Source organism: Syngnathus typhle, linkage group LG3 (genome assembly GCF_033458585.1).
Source record: "Syngnathus typhle isolate RoL2023-S1 ecotype Sweden linkage group LG3, RoL_Styp_1.0, whole genome shotgun sequence".
Classification (NCBI taxonomy): domain Eukaryota; kingdom Metazoa; phylum Chordata; class Actinopteri; order Syngnathiformes; family Syngnathidae; genus Syngnathus; species Syngnathus typhle.
Genome location: NC_083740.1, coordinates 1,289,070 through 1,312,650, shown reverse-complemented (window position 1 = coordinate 1,312,650; position 23,581 = coordinate 1,289,070). Strand labels below are relative to the sequence as shown.

At 45.7% G+C, this 23,581-nt stretch overlaps 2 protein-coding genes and 1 long non-coding RNA gene across 4 annotated transcripts; 2 read left to right on the top strand and 1 right to left on the bottom strand.

Annotated features, from left to right (window-relative positions):
- Window positions 1-264: 264 nt before the first annotated feature.
- fhdc1 (FH2 domain containing 1) lies at window positions 265-11,442 on the top strand. Its single transcript, XM_061274195.1, has 12 exons — window positions 265-453; window positions 5,522-6,021; window positions 6,608-6,669; window positions 7,567-7,669; window positions 7,760-7,845; window positions 8,462-8,562; window positions 8,691-8,761; window positions 8,823-8,930; window positions 9,011-9,081; window positions 9,202-9,319; window positions 9,402-9,566; window positions 9,628-11,442. Exons 2-12 carry the CDS (start codon window positions 5,665-5,667, stop codon window positions 11,440-11,442), a joined length of 3,057 nt encoding a protein of 1,018 aa, XP_061130179.1. The 5' UTR covers window positions 265-453; window positions 5,522-5,664.
- On the bottom strand, window positions 5,941-16,669 carry LOC133151343 (uncharacterized). Its single transcript, XR_009713889.1, has 3 exons — window positions 16,426-16,669; window positions 6,500-6,688; window positions 5,941-6,083 (listed from the first exon to the last, which is right to left on the bottom strand). It is a non-coding gene; the product is annotated as an uncharacterized LOC133151343 (long non-coding RNA).
- trim2a (tripartite motif containing 2a) lies at window positions 16,173-23,464 on the top strand. 2 transcript variants are annotated; one of them, XM_061274204.1, is made up of 14 exons: window positions 16,173-16,396; window positions 17,105-17,351; window positions 18,414-18,607; window positions 18,673-18,925; window positions 19,115-19,266; window positions 19,331-19,511; window positions 20,415-20,762; window positions 20,994-21,372; window positions 21,440-21,540; window positions 21,641-21,808; window positions 21,910-22,078; window positions 22,164-22,234; window positions 22,298-22,438; window positions 22,503-23,464. In XM_061274204.1, exons 3-14 carry the CDS (start codon window positions 18,471-18,473, stop codon window positions 22,653-22,655), a joined length of 2,253 nt encoding a protein of 750 aa, XP_061130188.1. In that variant the 5' UTR covers window positions 16,173-16,396; window positions 17,105-17,351; window positions 18,414-18,470; the 3' UTR covers window positions 22,656-23,464. The 2 variants fall into 2 exon arrangements, with proteins under 2 accessions (XP_061130188.1, XP_061130187.1); XM_061274203.1 differs by lacking the exon at window positions 17,105-17,351.
- Window positions 23,465-23,581: the final 117 nt, after the last annotated feature.

The window sequence follows — 23,581 nt, the reverse complement described above, 5'->3', positions numbered from 1 at the left end:
TGCTAGGTTTAAATAGAGCTTGCTAAATATTCATCCATCTAATAAATCAGACAAAAAGATAAGACAAATAACTTGTATGGTAATATTGATCATTTTATATATTTAACACATTATGTCTAGCTAGCATAATCAAAGCTAGCATTGGTTCAACGGTTTGTTTTCCCGCTCATTCCGCCTCCAACCACGTGACTCGTCTCCTCGTGAACGCGCCCCCTCCACCTGACGTCGTGTTCGCGCACGAGCACGCACTCAGTGCGTCCACAGGCTGCAGCTGGCTGGCCGGCTGAGCTTGGCGGTTCGGTTCCTCTCCCCGCACACTCAGACGCTCTGCGGCGGCAGACAGGTGGTCCTCGTCCCCCTTGGCGAGTTCTCGGCGAGTCCGACGGTGTCGGAGCGGATTTTTAAAAAAAGATTATTTGACGTGTCCCGACCGAAGTGAACCATCCTTACCCGGTAAGTGAGGCCTCGTCTCACCAGTGTGTGTCTTTGAATGTGCGATGTTGGGAACTTGATGCGGACAGGTTCCCAGTGTCTTGCCCGGTGTGCAGCCGGTTTCGAGTGCGCCTTTTTGGCCCAAACGTGTGCGTCAGTACCACTGCGTGTGTGGACCTGCGGAGTCAACTCACTAAGGTCACCGTGAGGTGGTTCTGCAATGCAGTAGAGGTCCACAATGACATCATCATATAGTTTTATTTACTTTGTGGTTCCGAATCTGTTGCACTTATTGACATCTAATGGAAACGGAGTCGTCATTATTACTATAGTGGTAATAAAGTAATTATTGCTAACTATTGAAAATTTGGCCCATTTGTTTTGGTTGTGTTCAGGGAGGTTTTTTTTTTCCAATTATTATTATTTTACCAAAAGGTTTGCACGAACTTTTGGGGTACAAATTATTTTTGCGTTTTTGTGTGTGGCATCACCAATAAATGATGTGGTTTGTTGGTTTTGCAAGTAATTATGTACTTGCACTTCAATAGCTTACAATTTAGTCAGCTATTTTCTGTTACATGAATGATGGTCCAAAATTTAAGGCAAATTTGTATTTTTTTCTTATGGTGATCAACGTATTGTTAATTATAATTACTATATTAATTAACATCTTTGTAGTTACTATTTTTTTTTACTATTTACTTTTTTCACTACTTGTTTTTAATGGATTCTTGTTTTGACAAAAATTATTTAATTATTTAATAATTTATTATTTAATAATTATTCATTCAATTGTAATATTAAAAAACTGGTGACTCTATAGTGTTAATTAAAACTCCCCATTATTAATAATTTAATCAGCCTTTGTGTGTTTGTTTTTTTCAGCCGTGATGGGTAGCATATTACAATTTTATTTGTTAGCAAGGCTAGCTTCTACTTAAGCCTTTTTTTTTCCCATAAATTATTGAGCAATAGCCGTATTTTGCCGCAAATGTTAACTTCCTGGTTCACGTAATTAATCCTTTTTTTTTAAAGCTTTTCTGTTAGCTTTTTTTCCACAGCTAACAAGCTGGCCGTCTGAGAGCTCGGCACGACCTTTTAAAAGTTTTTACAACTCTGCGCCAGTTTGGAGGCAGCCTTTCCTTGGCTTTTGTACACGATTATGCCTGCTGAGATGAGTTAGAGGCCAATCCATTCAAGTGTGCGAAACAATACCCCAGTGGAAGAAAAAAAGAAAAAAACCTCCCCAGGTCGGGTCACTTGGGCGGGGGTGGGTAGGGTGGCGGTTGGCTGGTTGCTGTGGTGGCTGAGACTCACATTGAAAACTCAATCCTCTGACGTCATCCCACCGAGGAAGATTCTAAAATGGTGGTGGTGGTGGGTTTGGGGGGGCTTGATTTATTTGTGTGAGATCGAGGCTGCCGGCTGAATGGTCGCTGCCAACGTAGAGTCCACTCGAATGTTCTTTATAGCCTGGAAATGAGTCTTACCAATGTGAAACGTTTGGCATAAACGACTTCAAATCAAACAGCCCACCTGTCCCACTCTTTGCTGTCGGCGATACATTTTTTTTAAAAGTCACCACTTGAGGCTCTTCATTCAAAATGTCATGAAATATCGAATAGAACCAGAAAATAATGGCGTTGATTACAAAAAAAGTCACTCATAGAATTGCGCACAACTACCGTATTTTCCGGACTATAAGGCGCACCTAAAAACCTCAAATTTACTCAAAAGCCGACAGTGCGCCTTACAGTCCGGTGCGCCTTATATATGGACCAAATTCCTAAATTTAAACTGGCCCGAAGCATTGTGTCATGAAATCAATCGTAAGTGGCCCGCGGAAGACGATGAATCATGAATCAAAAAGACTTTGGATCATTATTTTGTGATTAGAAAGTCATTTGTTGCGTCTGAAGTTGAAATAAAAAAGATCAAATGGAGAATGATTTGATTTGGATTAAAAATCTGACATGATGCATTAATGGTGCGCCTTATAGTCCGGTGCGCCTTATATAAGGACAACGTTTTAAAATGGGCCATTCATTGAAGGTGCGCCTTATAGTCCGGTGCGCCTTATAGTCCGGAAAACACGGTAATTGGAAAAAATGATGCAGCTTATCCAATCAAATTTAACACATTTGAAATTGTTGCTAGTTTATCAAATAAAAAATAAAACTTTTGCGGTGACCTTCTCTACAGGTGTGCACCTTTTTCCAAATCATGTCCAATCAACGGATGTATCTCAGGAAACCATGTTTTTGTCCAGGTGATTTGTATTTCCTATACTCAAGTGAGTGTCTGGGTGCCCTTCGGGATTTGAGGGGTGGCTGGCACGCAACATGTTTGCATTCCCTCCGCCCCTTCCCCGGCTCTCGTCTCCACAGCGACGACGCCAGCACCTGCTGCAACTTTAAATCACGACACCGACGGAAGCGTCGGCGCTAAAACAAACTGGGCCGAGATGCTAGCGACGGATTTGCCTTTTACTTTGCTTAGGCGGCGGATCACATTGCTCAGGTGACACGCGAGAGAAACGGCGGGCGTAATTCGACCGTAACAGAGCGGCCGTTTTGGTCGTGTTGATATTCTTTAGTGTGAATTATTTACGCTCTAAAATGTAATATGTTATGTATTGTTAGTTACTGTTCGCGGTTCTAGTCAGCCTTTGGCCCGGAAAAAAAGACAAGCCAGATTTATCAGAGCCAACCAATTTAAAAAATTGTTTCATGGGGCTTTTTAAATGTGATTTGAATGAATGAGCCATCCATGGGCAGTATGCAAATGAGTCAGCAAAGTGGAAAAAAAAAATTGTTGCAGACAACCTGGCACACAAGTCCACACTTGCCTCAACTGTTGCAAATTGAATTACCGTTTTTTTCCATGTATAATGCGCAAAATTTAACTAATTTAAAAATTTAACTAACTCTTTTTTCTGAAATAATTTTACGTTCACGGACTTAAGTAGGCGTCAAGATTTGGGTGCGTATTATACATGGGGGCGCATTATACATGGAAAAAAACGGTAAGTGAATTAAAAGGCTTTATTTTTTCACTTGGATGCAGTGATGGAAGGAGCCCGCCTTGTTCTATTTTTAGTCACGTTAATGAATCGTGGGCCAGCCGAGTGTCTCATCAGTGACCGAATTGAGTTGCCCTGAAGAACGTTAGGCGGCAAAGCACTTGCATTGTTTTTCAAAACCCAAGTTCAAAACACTTTCTCGAAACCCTAAATTGAATGAATTCACGCCTGTCTGATTCTTAATCCCTTTAGCTACTGTAATCACTTAATCTGGGATTTTTATAATAACGCCACTCTTTGTTTTCCTTTCTTAATATGAGCGTTACATAAGAGTTAGCGTACCCAATCTAGTGTCCAATAAGTAACCTCCATCCGAAAAGCAAAACGGTCCGACAGCTCTCCGCTAACGAGCGTTCCCACGGCGACGGAGACGGGCAGATTGTCCCGGTGGGTCCCGTCGCAAGGCACCCCTTTGCCCCCGCGGCGTCGCTGAAAGACCTCCGGCCGGCGCCTCAGGAAATTGGAAGTTAGTGACGGGGGGATTAGGAAAGGCAGCTTGACCTTCATACGTAACGCAAATCGAGACTGAGTTGCTGCTGCTTTTGGACTTTACAGTCAAAGGAAAACTGGAACTCGCTTTTGGTGAGCTAAGAGCTGCTTGTTGGTAATTCTGTCTCAAAATCAAACTATGAATCGAATCTGAATTTATCATTGATGATGACAATGTTGTGTCATTTCGTAAAAGTTAAATATGGCTGCTTCAAACCAAAATGGCCGACTTCCTGTTCTGATCCTTACAACTTTTTTATGTGTCCTTTTATAAGCCGCCCAATTTTGTGTCAATCGGTGAAACGAGTATCAATTGCAATTGGCAGTGGCTGGGCCCGAACGAGTGTCACATGACATAATGTCGGGCGTGGCATTTAGAGGGATCACCCCCGGGGGGTCGGCAGCAAGTGGACCCACTGGCGGAGCTAGGATTTTTATTCTTTGGGGGGGGGGGGGGTATATCTCAGTGGTCCGCAAAACAAAAAAGCCATTTTTTTTACAAGCTAACCTTAGCCACTGACTCACAGGGAGGTCAGATGTCATCGTAGTGAAGTAGACACGAGCGTGATGAATCACCAAACGTCGGGCGGCTAACGAGACGCAATGTTGATGCGTCTCATTTGACGCCAATGAGGAAAAAAAAAAAACTCAAATATTTGATTTGAATCTCTCGTGCATTTGTTACCATTGTTCGTTTACAACAAAGGTATCATGTCACAGGATTGATGGCAAAGCACTTTTGTCATCCGAGAAGTTTTTTTTCCACGCTGCCAGTGAACGCCTCATTTTTTTAATGCAAAGATTGTCTTTGTTGTCGTTGCATGAAACAGGAGACTTTACAGATCGGATGAATTTTAAAATCCTAATTTGAATGTATGACATCATCATAATGTTATCATACTGTACAGGATGCAAGCATGTGTCACAACATAGCAGAGCAGGACTTAAAAGCTCTTCAGAAACCGAAGGGGTCTGACCATGTCCCTGGTTTTGAGCCCTTCTTGACTCCTTTGATCCGTGCCCCCCTCCATCAGGCTTCCTCTAATGTCCAATGATTGTCAGCTTGACTTCCACCTCCTAATCCACTCTCTTTATTTTTGTCCCCCTGGAACACTGCAAATGTTCGTCCATTGCAACTTCCCTCAAAATTAAAGAGGGAACATTTTAACTCTTTAATGTCGTACTTTATGAAAACGAAGCACAATAACAATCCGAAAGCGAGTAAAAAAAAAAAATACAGATTATGCATCAAGCGTTATTGCTTGAATTCTTTGGTTCGTTCCTCCTGGTGTGTCTGCCTTGGCCACCGGGTGGCAGTATAATAAAGTTGTGCGGATATAAACAAAGAAGAACAGATTTCTTCTACTATCAAGTTATTTTCAGAGAATATATACGTCAATAATTGCAATCTGACCATAACCATTTTAGCATGTCAATCATATTTCCCATTGACATTTTTATGCAAAATTGTGCTTAAATTAATAACACATATTGTTTCTTTTCCTTCCTGTTTTTTAGCCCACGTTTTGCTGTGGCGCCCCTTTGAGTGATGAAGCCGATCAGAACTGAAAGGCGCCGTCCCGACTCTTCCAGTGACTGAAAAGTCTTCAGCGAGAAAGTAGTTAGCATCAGCGCTCCTATGCTAACAAGCGCTCCCCGCCATGCTGGCCAATGAGCCCCAGAGCCGCGGCCCCGCCGCCCCGGACGCGGCCCCCCTTGCCGTTGTGCCGCCGCCGCCTCCACCCCCTCCTCCGCCTCCCCCCGTGGTGACCCACCCCGGCAGGAAGAAGCGTCGGGTGCGCAGCTTCTTCTGGAAGCCCATCCCCGAGGAGAAGGTCCGCGAGAGACCCAACATCTGGACGCTAGTGGGACGGCAGCAGCAGTACCAAATAGACGTCCGCTCTGTGGAGGAGCTTTTTGGTCAGCAGGATGAGGCGGGCCGAGGGGCGGCGTCCGCTCCCGGGACGGCGGCTGGGCTCAACCGGTCCCGATCGTTCAAGGAGAGCAGCAAGGAAGAGGTGAGTATGAAGCTCGAGAACTTATTGAAAGTTTCATTCCTCTCCCATCCTGCATTTTACACCTACACAAGAAGAAAGATGGAATTGCTTAATGATCAAATAATTAGCACGGTGCTTCTGAGAGAAGCAGATGCCATTCCAAAAGTGTCATGGCAGCAACAAACACCGTGTTGACTGCTGCGTGGACAACTAAATAATTTCCCTCGAGGGACCGGTTAAGTAACGGTGCCAAGTTACCTAGAGAGGTTTTTTTTTTTTATCTCCAAAAACAAACACGTTGCATCATGGGTCACTCTGGGAAAACAGTAACCTGTTCTGTAATTTAAGACTGCAGGTGATCAAAGATTGTAGATTAGTTCTTTGTTATTATTTACAAATCTGCTGTATAAAGTCAAAAATGACCTGAACGCCTACAAGTGCTGCTGTTTTGGTTAGCATCAGCGACATCATTCAACGGGTGGCGTTCTAAAGATCTCACCTGGAGAAGGAAGTGACATTGTCCCCTACTGGCCCGGCGTGCACGCTGCAGCATATTCAGACTTCCTGTTTGGTCTTTGACATGTCGCCCCCTTGTGTCTGCTTGCAGATCAGCATCCTGGACTCCAAGAGGGGGATGAACGTGGGCATTTTCCTCAAGCAGTTCAAGAAGTAAGTCCTGCCCTCCGTCCTTTGTTGGCTTTAAACAAACAAGCACTTTTTATAGGTGGATTAATGTCAGAGTGTGTGTTCGCTAATTAGCTTTGTCACATTTCTGTTGTTTGTCCTTGATTAGATTAGGAAATCAAATTACGTAAGAACCGAGTGCGTCACACACAATATTGGGAGGCGACTCGAGCGACAGGAATGTTAATCCGTCGTGGATGTACGCATCATTAGCGGAGCAATTTGGAACTTGAAACAAAAAAAGAAAATAGCCCTTCTTATGTCGCTTAAAATCAATTAAAATAAAAGGATTTTTTTTTCTGCTACATTTCCTGTGCATCAAGTTTTTATCTGGAAAGAAGTACAATTGAATTATTTTCTATTTTAGTCTATTTCGATCAGCAAAATATATACCATAATTTTCGGATTATAAATCGCTTTTTTTTTCATAGTTCGGGTTGGGGGGCGATTTATACTCAGGAGCGACTTATATACATATATATGTTTTTTTTTCACTTTTTTGGGCATTTTATGGCTGGTGCGACTTATACTCCGGTGCGACTTATAGTCCGAAAATTACGGTACATCATATTCAGTACGAAAGTATCCACAGAAAGCGAATTAAAAACAACAACAATAAGCCCTAAGGCTAAATCTACATTTATTTTTTGTGCAGCAAAGATATATATTTTTCCCAAACTATGACAACTTTTTTGGACGACTCTATTGTCAGACGAATGCCCAGCTCAATGAACCAAAGCAAATCCGTCAGTGTTGTCTTCCGAGGCTTCCTGCGTGTTCTGAAAGGTTCTTTACAACCTGGCCAATGTAAACAAAGCGTCTTTTGTGAACTTATTGAAAAGGGCGCACCTGCGACGCATCCTCCTCCCTCCCTCCCTTTAGGTCCAACCCTTGCATTGTGGAGGACATACGGCGAGGACGCGGCGAGGCGTACGGAGCCCAGCCTCTCAAAGACCTCCTCAAGCTGCTGCCCGACACGGACGAGGTCCATGTTGGAGCACGTCGCCCGCCCGGCCGCCGCGTCACGTCACGCCGATGACAACCAAACAACTTCCTTCCCTTTTGCCTTCCGCAGATGAAGAAGCTGCAGGCGTTCCGAGGCGACCCGGACAAGCTGACGCTGGCCGACTCTTTTATGTTCCTCCTCATCCAGGTGCCTCGGTGAGTCCTTTTTTTTTTTTTGTCAGGGGGGATTACTGCAAGCTTTGTGACCAGATAAAAGTTCATATTGAGTCCTGCCAGTGGGATTCATTTGATTTCACCATGTTCGTATCATTCACATATCGTCGATTTGTTCAATGTATCATGCATTAAATATATCGTTATCGCAATGTATCGTAATCGATCACGTATCGTTTCATATATCGTTATCGCAACATATCGTATGCGTCGTTACGGCAAAATATTTTTCTTATGACGACTCAATATCACAATGTAATATCGGGATAAATCATTATTGCAATATATCGTTATCAAAAATAACTATATAAATAAATACAAATAAAATAATTAAAATAAATAATAATAAAAATACGTATTAATTTATTAATCAAATAACAAATAAAATAAATAAAACATAATAACAAATAATAAGAAATAGAATAATAGATGAAAATAAAAAAATAACATTGGGTAAATGCCGCCATAATTGTCATATTAATTATTGTCGTCAGTGAGATATCACAACCGCGTATCACGATTTACCCGACCATCATTGTGATATTGACATGACGTCGCGATGTGGAGCGAACGAATCATCTGTTTTTTTTCGGGTCAGCTTGGAAGTGCGCATCGAGGCCATGGTGCTCGGCGAGGAGTTCCTCCCATCCTGCGCGCTGATGAGTCACGACGTCGATGTGGCACGAGTCGCCACTCGAGGTAAGCGTGACGCACCGTGCGGTGTCTGCTTTCGCTCACACCTGATACTCCATCGCCCATTTTGTCCAATGGGCCATTTTTGCATTTTTTATGAGCAATCAACATTTCTTCTTCATTTTACTCCACAGAGTTGATGTGTTGCGAGGAGCTTCACGCCATTTTGCATCTGGTGCTGCAGGCGGGAAACATCATGAACGCGGTATGCCACGGAAGGTCAGGAGTGCTAAAACAATGAAATGCTAGCTAGCCACTTTGTTCAGGGAGGCTACGCGGGGAACGCCGTGGGCTTCAAGCTGTCGTCGCTGCTCTCCTTGGCCGACACCAAAGCCAACAAGCCGGGAATGAACCTGCTGCACTTTGTTGCTATGGTAACAAAACGAGCATCATTGACATATCTTCATTGACTTTATTCCATTTTTGTTTTCATTTTGACCACTCCTTCATTTAGGAGGCTAAGAAAAAAGACGAGGCGCTGTTAAAGTTTCCTGAAAAACTGATCCACATCCAGAGTGCCGCCAGGTAACCACAAAAACAAACGTGGAACAAATTTCTAAAAGTTTCAAACATCTCGGAAAGTTGAATTGATAACAAAAATCTGTTTGTTGAACGAGTAGTAAAACTGTGTGACCACCCCCATAGGATCTCGGTGGAGAACATGGAACTGGAGTTCTCGTCCTTGTATGTCCGAATCCGAACTCTGGAGGAGAAGGTTCGTGAAGATCCCGAGTTAATGCCGCAACTGGAGCCTTTCCTCCAGGTCTGTCACCGGGTCGATCAATCGTCAAGAAATACGGCGCCGTGACAAATCGGTCATCGGGTCGCTACCGACTTGTTCTCAGAGTTCTACGAAGACTCTGACGGATCTGAAGCGTCGCCGTCTGGACCTTTGCAGAGAAGGCAACGCTCTGGTGGACTTCTTTTGCGAGGACAAAGACGCCTTCAAGCTGGACGAAGGCTTCCGCATCTTCCACGACTTCTGCGTCAAGTTCAAGAAAGCCGTCAAGGTTGACCCTCGCGCTTCAAATGTTCTCCTACGTTTCTAAACGGGCTTTTAATTTCTCGCAGGACAACACCGAGCGCGAGCTGAAGGAGGTGGCGAGGCAGCGTCGCTTGAGGGAGCTGGAGGAGAAACGACTAGCGTGGTCGCTCCAAGTCGGCGGCGGCAGCGCCTTCGCTCGCAGCAGCAGCGAGAATGACGTGGAGACCCTCACCAAGGAAGGCCTCTTGGACTTCTTTCAGGGGAGATCCAAGAGTCCTCACAGTCCGCCGGGACGTTCGTCCAGCGCCCGCCGCCACCGCCACACCCTGACGTCCATCGCAGACCGGGAACTCCACAGCTACCTGGAGCTGTTCGGAGACAAGTTCAACAGCCTGCCGCGCTCGGGCCGCGCCCCGCAGCGTAAAAGCGCACCTTGGATGGACAACCGAGACCTGACGTCTCCTCGTGCCGAAACCGAACCCATCAGCCCTCTTGCCAGGTTTTCCTCGGCGGGGCTGAAGGCCGACGAGGACCGATACAACAACAACAGCAGCAGCAGCAGATACTCGTGTCCTCCTCCATCTTTTGGTGGCCACATCAACGTGAACGTCGAGAAGCACACTTTGGTTCCTTCTCTGCAAGCCTTTCACCTCCAGACTTTAAATTTTGTCAATCAGGACGACATCCAGCTGATTGATCTGGAACGAGACCGACATTCCGGAACTCTGGATACAGATCCGGGACTAGCGAGAGATTCTTTGACGCAAGAGGACGAAACCAGCTCGCTTTCCTCGACAACCTGCGACACCCCCCTGCCCCTGGACACCCCCTTGTCCAATAAGAGGCCGGCGTTTTACGTCCCGGACTGCACCGAAGCCGACTGCTCGGTCACCCTGGACGTCTCCGAAGTCGACAGCTCGTCTCTTTCCAAAGAGGGACTTCGTCCTGGAGCCGGTGACAAAGGCAGCCCCGGAGAGCTCAGTTCTCCGTCCGCCGATTTGGACTCTCCCGGGGAGTCTTCGGTACCGAGAACGATGGACGTCGCCTCTGCCACGCCGCCCGAGTGGGGAAGCGAAAGCTTTGACGACGCTGCGGTGAAAGAGACTCGAAAGAGCGGAAAACCGAAAAACAAGGCCGGGGACGAAGGCAGCGATGCCGCCAATGGGGGCGCTAGCACTTCTAGCAGCGGTCTCGGCGGAAGCGGCGGCGCTGTACGGACGCTAACCAGCAGCGAAAGCCAGAGCATGCGGAAAGTAGTGCCGATTAGCCGACTTACCAGGACGGGGAGCAAAAAGAAAGCAGAGGCCACTCTCGATCCACCCCACCGCGACCAAAGCACCCCACCGAGAGGACGGCGCGAAAAGACCCTCAGACCCCAGCGACACTCCAGTCTACCTCCTGACGACTCCAAACCCGATCAAGGCGGCGGCGTCTTCCCTATCGCCACGTCGAGATGCGCGTGCGATTCCAGTAACTTAAAAAAAAACTCCTCCCTCAGTAAACCCAGCGCCAAACCCTTGAGGAATCTCCCTAAGCCGGCCCCCGAAGAGAAGATGTGCCGTTCCACCATGAGGGCCCAAGTCCAGGGCGGCTCGCTGTCGGAAAGCAGCAGCTCCAAGAATTCCCCCGACCTTCCCAGCTTCGCCCGCAACACAGTAGCGTCGTCTTCCCGGACCAAGAAGGAACGGTCGGCTCACGTCGCCGCCGGGTTGAGTCGGCAGGCGTCCGTCAAGCAGACGAAATTAGCCTCGGCCGCTGCGGGTGCTGAGGAGCGGACGGGCGTCCGGCGAGTGCACAGCGTCAAGGCGAGCAGTCGCGCCGCCTACCGTAGCCAGACGCCGCCTGCGCAGTCTCGGGATTCGGGGACGCCAAGCAGGAGCGCTAAACCCAGCTGGAAGTGAACCACAAGCAAGCTAGCATCTTTGAATTCATCGGCAACTCTGCCCTTGTTACAGTTTCTCAATAATGCGATCAAATCATTTGATAATCGGTGAGTCATCGATTCCTCGTTGCACGTCTAATTGTCGTATATTGACAATCATCGAGCTCTAAATCCTCCAGATTTGATAGTAGCCACAAAACTTAAAACCACATTCCTCTCCAAAATGGAGTTAGCCACTCTCGCTCTCGATTATTGTACGTGGACGTCTTTTTTTTTTTTTTTGCTGCATGATGTGGCCTCTACGTGAACCTTAGCGCTACGTTCTAGAAATGTAGACAACTACCACCATGTAACCCGTTATACAACATACGGTACTGGTTGTGCCTGTTGCTAGTGTTTTGAGGACGCCCCCGTACTGTCACGGGGAAGCATGCTACGCTACGACGCTAATGCTAACTGAGCATTTAAGACACTGTGATGTGAGTTTTCTTGTTATTATTATTTTGTATTTTTTGCGGGAGTTGACAATTTGACTGTGAATGTAGCACCCGGTTATTTAATGTGTGCGTGTAGCTTTAGCTCAGCTGGTCAAAATATTAGGCACACCTAAGCTTTTTAAAGGGGTACCTAATGATGATGATGACAATGATGTTGAATGTGCAAACTGAACGTTCTTTTTTATACAAACGAGTGTTAGGGCTTCATCGGAAAGTAAAAAAGAGGAAACATCACGACAATAAAATTGTAGCTTTAAGAAATGAATGTCAATAATTGGTCTGATACTTCATTCTCTTTTTTTACCAAATAATTTATTGACGACGCATTATTCTTTTTTCCTATTTTCAGTCACTGTTTTCTTTTTACTGTAATATTTCAACTTTTCTCCCAAAATGTTGCCTTTTCCCCCCCCCCCCACATATCCCCAATTTATTCTTCTCTGTGTGGCCCTAACACTGTGTGTCCTTTTTTTCGCTGTTGTCATTTTGTCACGCTTGCGTGTCTTTTATTATCAACGTTGGCATTGTAAAGTACACTGTCATCATCTCCATGGCAACCACACTGAACACACACCAAACAGCCTGTTGCCTTAAAAGCCTTGTGTAGCTCCATACACGCATATTAATATCAAGACATCCGTACAGCTGCTTTGTGTACATAATATAAAGACATATTTTTATGACCATTAAAGCTTTATATACAGTACTTGTCTCATCATGTGTGTGTGTGTGTTTGTGTGGATGAACGTTGTGATGCAAATCAAGCGGGCGGCGCACAAAAGAGACAATGGCACGTTGTTTTTGTGTGTGTGTGTGTGTGTGTGTGTGTGTGTGTGTGTGTGTGGTCTAACAGCAGCCAGTTTATTGGTCAATGGTCAGAATATTAAGGACAACGGCCAGTATCATCTACTTAACAGTCAGTAAAAAAAAAGTGATAATAGTGACATTCTGTTAATATTTATATAATTATAATTAATATTTATCCTGGACTTTTAAATGATTATTTTTGAAGAATAAAAATAACACATAACTCCTTTGCTCTTTAAAGTATTTACTATGACTATTTTAACTAACCTCCGTAAATAACATTAGTACAGTAATATTCATGCTATGCGCACCTTGGCCTCTTGGGGGCGGTGTGGTTTCCGCATGTGGATAACACACCCAATAATCTGCTATTTGAGAGACCAGAAGAAGAAAGTATAAATTGAAAAGTAAAGTTATTTGTTTAGAAAAGAAAAGAAGCAGCCAAGTTGCCCAAGGTTTCGCACTAGTTTGCTTGACCAAAGTGCCCGCCTGCCCGCTACGACGACGGCGAAGTCACGGCACACTGACCTGGAACTCGGCTGGCTGAAACTCGCGGGTAAGACCTACGGTACTGATTTGAAGCTACACAACGTCAAACAGTGAACAATTCTTTAAAAAAAAAAGAAAAGAAAAGAGGAGGCTTCTAACTAATGCCACTCCCATTTGAGGTTTACTGTCAACTCAACCATAAACAAAAGATAATTAAACCTTATATCGTGAGGAAAAGTGGTTCAGAAACATCGGCCTGTTTTACACTGCCCCCCGGTGGGCCAAAGTGGGAACAGCAGAAGGTGCATTCAATTGGTGCAGCGTTAATCGCCAATGCGGTTGCCATAGCAACTCAACGGGCCATCACTTAATGCTGCCAAAGTGTTTCTTTGCCACAAGAGGGCAGCAGAGGATTTCGCTGCGTCATCGTCTAACGTTATGTGCTTATTTTGTTATTTGATTCAACCTTTTGGTGATCGGGTTAGGATCTTTTACTCGAACATTCTTTTCAATGTTCAAAAGAAATGTATTGTCGAAAAAAATATATATATTAAGAGGACAATGTGTGCCTGTATTTGATTTCAAAAAGCATTTTTTTTTGGTTATATGTAGAGGAGATTTATGTTTCAATGAGGTGACTGGCTCTCCTGTCCCCGGTGGCTGTGTTTGTGTTTTAGCGGTCATGTGTGAGGGATTATGCTCGTCTCAATCCTTCTTTATCCCGCAGTTCAATGTCACACCTCAACACGACTCACTCACTCACTCACTCACTCACTCACTCACTCACTCACTCACTAACATGTCATGCCCTGACATCCCACCTTCAATGCATTACTACTACTACACTTAGTGCATTTCTGCGTTAACCTGCAATGGACGGACGGGCTTTGCCGACATCGCAAACAGTGAGTCATGTCGTGGTAGCTCCTGTTTTTAATCTGTGTTCTATTTGTTGATCTTGCTGCGTGAAGTAAAAGTCTTGCTTGTTTCTTTTTAAATGCAGATGAGATGAACGTGAGGTCCAAAGTGTGAGTGAGTGAGTGAGTGTGGATTCCTAAGAGGGACAAAAATGGAAAAAGACATGAGGTAAGATAACTTTTTCTAGTAAGGCTATGCCAAGGTCTTTGGAATTGCCTTTTTGGCAGTTTCCTCACACAGAAAAAGAAAAAACTAGCCCACTGAATAGAGATTGACTCAGCAAGATGAAATTAGGGCAGCAGTTTTATTATGTTAAGTGTTTGGTTTGAGAGCTGCCATTTTGGGTCACACACCCTCTCCATTTTTAAAAACAATCATTTAGGCCCCAAAGGCTGTTTCAGCGAGCAAAATTAAATTTGACCATCCAGAGTAGACCCGCCAAAAAACTCAAGAAGCTAAAAAGACAAGTCTGCTGTTTTGATTGAACCGAACGTTTTTTTTCCAAAATGGAAACATGTCTACAAAATGAAAAGAATTCTTAGGGTGGTCCCGTGGTTGTGTGCCCTGAATGCTAAACAGTCCAAGCCCCTCCTCACAGTCCCCTTCGACCACTGACAATAAAAGCTCTCATTCCATTGGACAAAATCATTCATGGCACAGAAATGCAAATAACGTTATCCTCCGCTTCTCACTTTTTTGTATTTTTTTTTTTTCCATGAAAGGAGCCTTTAATGGGATGCTACATTGATGTAGTGTTGCCATGGTGACACCTTTCAGGAATTGTTAGCCCCAGAGCACACTTGCAAATGTGTTCCATAGTTTGTTTGTTACTCTATTTGAAATCATCAGAAATTAACGGACGATAAAGAAGAGTCATTTTACTTTAATAAGCGATTTAGTTTCTAAAAATTAATTTATGATCATTTCTGTTCATTATTGTGCTAAATTAACTTTATTCGTAAACATTTACAGACAAGAAAAATCACCCTTTTTTTTTTCTTTGTTTTGATTTTTTTTGTTAAGGGGGGGGGGGGCGGCGTTACTTTGCATGTGATTGGTCGTGTTCGAGTGAACTGAGCTGGAAATGTATTGACGTGCTGCCAGTTGGTACGGCGTGATGGATGCCGCGGTTTCCAAATGAACTTTCCGTTCACTTCATAGACGTCCGGTGAACGTTAAGAACGATCGTTCGTCTTGGTCTTTCGCCGTTTTTTATTTTTCAAACCCAATAAAATCCAGGTGAGCGCTTCATTTGTTTTATCCAGCACTGTACCGCAATAGAGTATGTAAGTGTACCTAATGAAATGAACTGTGAGTGCGCGATTGATAATTAATGCGAAGCCAAAAGTGAGTCAATTCAGAAAATTTATTATAATTTTGTCTCTGAAGATGCAAATTAAAGTTTAATTCATCATTTTATTTTATTTACTAATTAAAAGTAATTCGGTTTTTTTTCTTTTCTTTTTTTAGCTCTGCGGGAAGGCCAATTGATTAGGAACACAGCGAGCTATTAATAGCATTTATCGGCATTCGTCTGTTGGTGATGAGTCGTGTAGTTAATTATTGGACTTTGCAGCTCACAAACTGGTACTTCGAGTGTGTGTGTGTGTGTTAATATTTGGCGTGTGTGAGCGAGTCCATGTGTTGTCTGTTATCTTAAGTGGGAAAAAAAAAATTTGAAAAAAATTCCGAGTGATTAAAGTCCAACCCTGCCTTATCGATTAAAATCCGTGGCTTTGCCTGCCAAAGAAAATACTTGCAAAGGACAAATTCCTGACCATATACTAAAACTGCAAAACCGGTACCGGATTCTGTGCCAATCGGACCCGACCGATGCTACATGCAAAAAACACCTTTCGTGTTTCATTCAGGCGACTAATAAAACTCTAGAGTATGTAAATCATTCACCCAAAAAAAAAAGTAAAAAAATCCAAAATGAGTCCAATGGGATGTACGTATATGTAGTGGTCATCACCAGTCGCTTCTGATTGGTCCCCTCGCTGCCTCCCCCTTAAGTCCCGCCCCCTCACACACACTGTCTGGCTATCAGTCTGTTTGGATTATTGCAAGCATTCACATGCATTCCTGCCTTTTTTCCCATCCCGCATCCAAGATGAGGATTAGTTGACCAGCAACACACACGCACACACAGACACACACAGTCGGGCAGCCATGATGCGCTCGCTTCAAGTGAGTGAAAGGCAGGAAGTGGCGACTAACATTGAGGATGATTGATGTGACAAACGGATGGCGGCAAGTCATGTGAGTGACGAGAAATTCACTTTGTTTACCTTTTAGCATACGATGCTAGTTGCATGTTTGGATAGTCCACAGGAAATGTTGTATGGTTTGTTTTTCAAATTGAATTTTTTGAAATTTAATTCCATCACCTGCAAAACTGCAGAAAATCAATCAAAATGCAAAAAAAAAAATATTAGCATTAGCTTGTCACTTGTTGCTTGTGCGCGTCAACGAAAGAACAAACGGACGGTTTGTGGTCTTATCTGACGTGGCCAGAAACGTGATGATGACAAGTGCGTCATATCACGTCGCCCTGCACCCGCTGGACGCTCCAGATTAGATTGGAAGTGGCTTTGTGCGACATCATCTTGGAGCGCGTTGCTAACCCAAACAGCAGCACCTACTCAGGCGAGATAACAGCAATCAATTTTGTTAATAAAAAAAAAAAATTGTGAATAATAAGGAACTGCGGAGTTGAATGTGGTGCAGCGATAAATCGAGGTGCAACTTGTGTAAAATAATTTTCTCAATCTGTGAATTAAAAATAAACACTACAGAGAAGAATCAAATATTTTTTTTTAAAAAGTCTTTTTAGTCGGAAATTTAAAGTAAATGATAAAAAAAATATAAATAACTAGAAGTAATTATTATTTTTTAACGATGTGTGAATTAAAATCCGAATAATCTATAAATATATAAATAAATACATTCTCATTTTCAAATGAACAGTTGGCTCTGCGGGGTGAGTCAGCATCCGAGGCTCCCCGTCGGGAGCGACCATAATTCCATCTGCTCGGCCCCCATTCGTCATCCCCCCTCTCCTCCTTCCCCTCCCTCCCTCCCTCCCTCCCTCCCTCCCTCCCTCCATCCCTCCATCCGTGCTACACACGCTCAAAGGCAGCGAGACGACGTTTACTTGAGGACAAGAGGGATGCGACGGGAGGTAGCGGAAGAGACCGTTCTCAAGTATTTCCAAGTGAGTCAGCTCGTGACGACGCTGATGATGTCTTTGTTTCGTCCCACTTGCCCTCCGCAATGTTTTGAACGTTTCCATTTTTCTTATTATTCCCCAGCATGAAAGCGGGAATGGCTTGCTTGATGGGATTACATAAGAGCTGTCCGTCCGTGTGTGTGTGTGTGTGGGTGTGGGTGCGCGCGGTTGCGTTAGCATCGACCAAGTCAACCATGGTCGATGGAACACGGCGTTTTCATCCTCACTTTTCAGCAGGTGTACCAAATGTCGATTTGTTTCCCAAAGAGTTTGTTTTCACCGCCAGATGCGTGAAAATAAATCTTGACCACTTGGTCATTTTGTATTGAGCTGGTCGGTGAGTGACGTGGGTGTCAGCAAAACACAGGCTAGCGCTTATGGCTAATCTTTAGCCAATCTGGCGGCATTATTTGACAGTGAACACATCCCATTACCTCATTGGAGCGCTAATTGAAAGCAGACCGCACTCTGTGGTGGAAGTCCATTTAGGCGGGGGAAAATAAAAATGAAAACAAAACATAATCGAGGAGAAACATGCAGTGCGGTTGAGCCCCAGCGGCTTTTTTTTTTTTTTTTTTCAGCTTGTTGTGGCACTGACACACTTTCCCCGGCTCTGCCTGATAACAAAAGTCACTTTGTGAATAAAAGGGACGCTCTGACAGTCGAGCCGGCTGTCACCGGTGCATTGTGGGTAAGGCGTTTATTTTTGGAGCCAGCACAGAATGCCCCGCTTTCTGTTTTCTCCTTCATTATGGATCAGCCAGCCGCGTCGAGAGTGCTTCTTAAGAGCAACTCGCCATGATGGCTGCTACTCTCAAGAATGGGGGGGGGGGGGGCGTCGCTCGGAATATTTGTCAATGGCCGAGCTTGGGTATAAAAGCAACACGGTTTAGCGCTAATAATCCCAGTGAGTAAAACGAGGGGAAACTCCAAAGTCTTGATTGTCCTTTCCTCTCCGTGACGGGATAGCGACGGCCTTCTCGAAAGAATCCGCTCACGCCTTGGAGGAGGTCATCACTGATGGAGTTGATACTTTATGTCCGGCAGGGCTCAGGCAAATAAAAGGCAGAGGCGGGGCGGCCGTTATCGAGTCCCGCGTTTAGGATGGCCGCTGACGCCGCTGGCAGCATTCCCAGCCCGGTGGTGCGCCAGATCGACAAGCAGTTCTTGATCTGCAGCATCTGTCTGGAACGATACCACAACCCCAAAGTTCTGCCCTGCCTGCACACTTTCTGCGAAAGGTGAGTCGTTGTTTTTTTTTTTGTTTCGACACATTTGAAATAATGTCTCGCCTGCCTCAACCCAGGTGCCTGCAAAACTACATCCCGGCGCACAGCCTGACGCTGTCGTGCCCCGTGTGCCGCCAGACGTCCATCCTGCCCGAGAAGGGTGTGGCGGCGCTGCAGAACAACTTCTTCATCACCAACCTGATGGACGTCCTGCAACGCTCGCCGGGCCGGCGCCGAGCGGACGGCGATCAGGAAGCGGCGGCTGTCCTCGACGACATGGCCACGGTGGCGGCGGGGCAGCTGCTCTCCTGCCCCAACCACGGAGGCAACGTGAGCGACTAGCTTCAAATCGATCGCGCGATGATGTTCTTCAGAATTCATTTTTGATATTTAATGACCCAAACCTTTTTTTCTTTTCATTTGTGTGTCTGTGTTAGCTTAAAAAACATTTTTCAAAAATTGTCACGGATAATTTAATTTTTTTCTTATTTCGAAATGACAAATTTCCGTGTGGCTCAGGTTATGGAGTTCTACTGTCCGCCGTGCGAGACAGCCATGTGTCAGGAGTGCGCGAGCGGCGAGCACGGAGAACATCCCACCGTGCCGCTTAAAGACGTCGTGGAGCAACACAAGGCTTCGTTGCAGGAGCAGATGGACGCCGTCAAGAGAAGGTACGCATTAAAAAAACTCTGAAAAGAACTTTCTGTCCTCTAAAAAAAAAAAAATTCCCGCCAGGTTGCCAGAGATCGACGGCGCCCTGCTCACACTTTCGGCCATCCTTCAACGATTGACGGGTCGCAAGAGCGCCATCGAGGAGGACATCCACGCCGCCTTCGACGAACTACAGAAGACGCTCAACGTTCGCAAGAGCGTCCTGCTCATGGAGCTGGAGGTCAACTTTGGCCTCAAGCAGAAGGTGGGCTGACCTCAAAATAACATCGGAGACAATTGACATGTTTGGCAGTTCAGAGTCTGTTCATGCTAATGAAGTGAAGAAGAGTCCCGGGCCCGCGCTCGCTAGCCCGTTCCTCATCCCAAAAGCAATCATCTGCTCGGCTTGCTGGCCCCTGGAGCTTGATCACATGCCATGATGACTCACAATTGAACCAGCAGAGCCCTGAGGGAGGGATGAGAAGGGGGGGGGGGGGTTCGGTGTGGGCCAGCCTCGCCGGGTGGGTGGAGTGAGTGAGTTTGCGTTCCGTTGCGTCTGCCTGTAGATAGATGGAGCCAGTGTACGGGGTGCAGGGTGTGTCGCACTGCATCCGAGGACAAAGTCCTGCAAAGGGTTTCGGGGTCTTTTCGGGGAGGGGGAAAGACCGTGCAGACCTAATGGGCTTTTGTACTTGGACGTAAATTCGCAATGGCCTCAGGGGGTGAACCAGAAGACGAGTGTGACAGGCTGATTCACGTGAGTTTCAAAAACAAGACGGCGTCCAAGGAGGATCGTTTTGTGCTCCTCTTTGGGGTTTTGGATAGTCTTTGAGTGTCGGTGTTTTCCAGAAAGAACTAAAGAGCGAGTCTTCTGGCCGCCAAAAGAGTGCTGACAGTTTTTTGTTTGTGTCCCAGCCGGTTTGCTGACGTCATTGATAGAGCACTATGGAACAATGCTGCCCCCTGCTGCTTGTCCTAAAACGTACAATCGGTTGAATGGAGACAAAATTCTCTTTGTTTACCGAAATGTGCACACTAATTGTAAACTTTTTTTTTTTTTAAAGTGTGATTTTGACTTTTAAACGTGAGTTTTATTGAAGACTATATTTGTAAACTTGTTGACTAAAACACACTACATAAGGAAAATTGTTGATAACCACTCATGCAGGTGCTGCAGTCTCAGCTGGACGGCCTGCTGCAAGGCCAGGACGGCATCCGCAGCAGCTGCGACTTCACCGAGCAGGCCCTGAGCCACGGCGGCGAGGCCGAGGTTCTGCTGGTCAGGAAGCAAATGAGCGAGCGTCTGGCGGAGCTGGCGGCCCGAGAGCTCCCCCTGCGGCCCGGCGAGAACGACCAACTGGACTTCCGCCTGGAGACGGAGGGCGTGAAGAAGTCCATCCACAACCTGGGCAGCGTGGTCACCACCAACGCCGTGGCGTCCGAGACGGTGGCCACCGGCGAGGGTTTGCGGCACTGCGTGGCGGGCGTGCCCACCTCCGTCACCGTCACTACCAAGGTGGGAAAGGAAAATAATATTGTTCTTTGTAAAAACAGATCGTATTAACATATTGAATAGAATGCAAAACCAAAAAAAGACTATTTGCGCTCCCCTTTCTGGTGTGTCTGTTTTGGCCACAAGGGGGCAGTACAATACATTCAGCCAATGCATTGTGTTTTAATTCTTGGTTAATTTGAAGGGGGATGCCTCAAATGTCACCAAATCAACCCACGTTTGCCTTTTGCTCAGGATAAAGACGGCGGCCTTTGCAAGATGGGCAACGCCGTCCTGACGGCGGAGATCTCGGCGGCCGACGGCAGCAAAGGCGACGGCGAGATCCTGGACAACAAGAACGGCACCTACGAGTACCTGTTCACCGCCCCCAAGGAAGGCACCTTCACGCTGTCCCTGCGCCTGTACGAGGAGCATATCAAAGGCAGCCCCTTCAGGACCAAGGCCAGCAAGTCGGCCGACGCTTCGCTCGCCTCCGACGGCGTCAAGAAGAGGCTCAAGTCGCCGGGCAGCAGCGGGCATGTCAAGCAGCGGGCCATCAAGAGGCCCGCCAGCATGTACAGCACCGGCCGCAGGAAAGAGAACCCCATCGAGGACGACCTCATCTTCAGAATCGGTACGCGCTCTCGCATTTTGTTCGCGTTGGGCATTTCGATGAACGCGAGCGTTTCGCATCCGCGCAGGCAGCAAAGGGCGAAACAAAGGCGAGTTCACCAATTTGCAGGGCGTGTCCACGTGTGTGGGCAAAGTGCTCATTGCGGACAGCAACAACCAGTGCGTGCAGGTACAATTCCATTTTGAGCCCTATACTATTTATTTATTGATTGATTTAAAAAAAAAACAAAAAAAAAAACGTTATTTTACTGCTGTTATTTTTTTATTAGATTTTCTCCAACGAAGGCCTGTTCCGGAGTCGTTTCGGGGTCCGGGGCAGAACCCCCGGTCAGCTGCAGCGGCCCACGGGCGTAGCCGTCCACCCCAGCGGAGACATCATCATCGCCGACTATGACAACAAATGGGTCAGCATCTTCTCCGCCGACGGTAAATTCAAGGTGAGCCGGGCAACTGTCACTTGAGGAGCTTTATTTAAACGACTGTAGCGCTTTGGTGGCGAGAAGAATAATCCGGAAGGCTTTTTCGTTTTGTTGTGTAGAACAAGATCGGCTCGGGCAAGCTGATGGGCCCCAAGGGCGTGTCGGTGGACAGGAACGGTCACGTGATCGTGGTGGACAACAAGGCCTGCTGCGTCTTTATTTTCCAGATCAACGGCAAGATGGTCACCAAGTTTGGTAACCGTGGCAACGGCGACAAGCAGTTTGCAGGTGACGGCCAACGCGAACAAAGAAATTGCGTGAAACAATTTTCGAGTTTCTTTCGACTTCTTTTGGTTTCTTTTCCCCCATTCAGGACCTCACTTTGCTGCCGTCAACAAGAACAACGAAATCATCGTAACCGATTTTCACAACCACTCAGTCAAGGTACGTCATCGCCGCACCGATTTGCGATCGATCGGGAACCGATTGCGGACGAATGCGCCGCAGGTGTTCAACACGGAGGGCGAGTTCCTCTTGAAGTTCGGCTCCAACGGCGAAGGGAACGGTCAGTTCAACGCCCCCACCGGGGTGGCCGTGGACGTCAACGGGAACATCATCGTGGCCGACTGGGGCAACAGCAGGATACAGGTCAGTTAGCATTGTAATTACTTTTTACTTTCTCATTTGAATGACGGTTTTTGTTTTGCGTCAGGTGTTTGACGGCAGCGGCTCCTTCCTATCCTACATCAACACGTCGGCCGACCCGCTGTACGGCCCTCAAGGTCTGGCGCTCACTTCGGATGGACACGTGGTGGTGGCTGACTCGGGGAACCACTGCTTCAAAGTCTACCGCTACCTGCAGTAGCTCCACATGCACTGAACACAAATGATCACACACACACACTCACACACACACACGTGTAGGAGCAGATTTGCACTCATTCACCTTCACCTGTTGTGTGCTATTTGTGCCACTGGGACTTCCTGTTTTTTTTTGTCCTTTTAGGAATCACTTCAAACCAACGTACACATTCCATCACAGCTATTCTGAATTGCAGTGACCAAAAAAGAAAAAAGTCAGTATTTAAATTTTGCCTCATTACTTATAAAGTATTGTATGGAGAAGTATAGGCGCCACAATGAAAAGGGGAATAAAATGTGAAAAAAATATAGGGAGGGATGATATTAAATACTTAATATCATGAGAATATTTTCAATGTAATAATTTCGTTCTCGGATTTTAAGCGCTAAGCCGTAATACGAAGATAAAAAAAACTAACGCTGTCGCGGAGAAAGTCTTGTTATATTTTTTCGGATAATACACTCGAGTTCCAAAGTAAATACGTGCACGTCGGCGACGTAACAGTACGATACGACAACGCTAAATATACGCATGGCTCTTTATTAAGTGTCAATCCAAAACAAACTAAGTCACGTGCTACTGAGTCACTAAGTGCGATCTGCTATATTGTGACGTCTTGCACCTTCAAAAATAAACATTTTACACTTACGTACTAACAAAGTAAATTGTAGCAAGTCAATAGTACAAACACATGGTTGCGCAGTTTCGGAGATTTTTTTTTTCTACACATTCCTATTAAATTATTACATTTTGTTGTTGTTTCTTTTCATTTGGAATGGAATTAAAATGTCCACCGGACAATAAAAAAAGGATGTTTTGATGTCTTCTTATTTTTATGATGTGATGTGTGCTAAATAGTTGTAATTGACATGAAAACATACTATTGTAGCATTTTGATAATTTATATATACTTTTGTTGGAATATTACA